We start from the raw sequence: 1,182 nt of genomic DNA, 5'->3' as shown, positions 1-1,182 counted from the left end.
GGCTGCAGCGGGCTGGCAGCCGGCCCCGGGCTCTGCCCGAGGATGCGCTGCCCGCTGCCCGCGCTCGGCGCGCTCCGAGGGCAGCAGCGAGAGCCTCGCCCGGCGCGGGGCATGCGGAGCGCGTCCCGCGCTGCCCTTCTCTGCCCGCTCCGCTGACAAGCCCGGGACCAGGGGTCCCCGCCCGTCCGCCCCCTCCGACGCCGCGGGGCGAGCGGGTGGCGCGGCCGCGAGCCACCGTACCTGCAGGACACGGAGAGCTCCACCTTGGTGGCCGGGATGCTGGAGCTGAGCACGTTAAAATCCCCCACGGACGCCATCTTCGGAAGCCCACCGCTTCTGCCCAGCTCCTGCTGTCCCGCCGGCTTCCCCAGCCCGAACATGGGACAGAGCGGCGCGGGCGGGAACGAGGGACGGAGGGAGGGAAGGAGGAGGCGGCGCCTGCTGGCCTCCACAGCGCGAGGCCGCTGCCGCCCGTGGCGCGGAGCCCCGCTCCGCTCCGCACCGCTCCGCGCCCGCGGGATGCGCCCGCCGACTGGAGCGGCGGGGCGGCAGCGGGCCGTGACGTCACCAACAGCGGGAGCCGCGCGTGCCCGCCCCGGGCGCGGGGCGCCCGACGGCCCGAGCGAGGGACAGAGCGCAGCCCTCAGGGGAATTGCGGCACCGGGCGAGGGGACAGAGCGCAGCCCTCAGGGGAGATGCGGCACCGGGCGAGGGGACACAGCGGAGCCCTCGGGAAATGAGGCACAGAGGCCACCGCGACCCCAAAGCGGGCGGGCCGGGGAAGCGCCCCGCTGGAGACGTGCCCAGGGTGCGGTCCCGAGCGATTTCGCTTCCGCGCCTCCCCGGTCTCTTCCCTCCTGAGCCCTGCACGGAAACTCCCGCTCCGTCCCGTCCCGCAGGCTGTCCGGGGAATCTCCTCCCTACGCGTCAGTGAATGAGGAGCCTCCCCGCTGTCTTCCCCTGGGCTCCTGCACGGAAACTCCCGCGCCGTTGTGTCCCGTTCCGCGGGCTGTGCGGGAATCCCCTCTTTCCGCGTCAGTGCGGGTCCCCGAGCACCCGCAGCGCCGGCCGGGCGCGGGGTGACCGTCCCGGGACCGCCACCACGAAAGCCGCGGGCGGCGAAGGCGGGCGGCTGGCGGGGCACGGCCGGGGCCGCCAGGGGGCGCGGCGGGGCCGGGCCCG

At 76.4% G+C, this 1,182-nt stretch overlaps 1 protein-coding gene across 2 annotated transcripts in view; it reads right to left on the bottom strand.

The window, feature by feature from the left end:
- Positions 1–584, bottom strand: part of CPNE8 (copine 8) — a 70,439-nt gene extending 69,855 nt beyond the window's left edge. Inside the window, exon 1 of one of the 2 annotated variants that reach the window (XM_039726951.1) lies at positions 241–584. In XM_039726951.1, the coding sequence (XP_039582885.1) occupies positions 241–380 (140 nt within the window). In that variant the 5' untranslated portion in view covers positions 381–584. The remainder of the gene's footprint in view (positions 1–240) is intronic. The other variant, XM_039726952.1, reaches the window with a different exon arrangement.
- Between the last annotated feature and the right edge of the window lie 598 nt (positions 585–1,182).

The sequence above is a fragment of the Passer montanus genome, unplaced genomic scaffold (genome assembly GCF_014805655.1).
Source record: "Passer montanus isolate IOZ18808 unplaced genomic scaffold, ASM1480565v1 scaffold6, whole genome shotgun sequence".
In the NCBI taxonomy this organism is placed as follows: Eukaryota; Metazoa; Chordata; class Aves; order Passeriformes; family Passeridae; genus Passer; species Passer montanus.
Note: the sequence above shows the minus strand (reverse complement) of the source record. Positions and strands in the feature narration are given on the sequence as shown.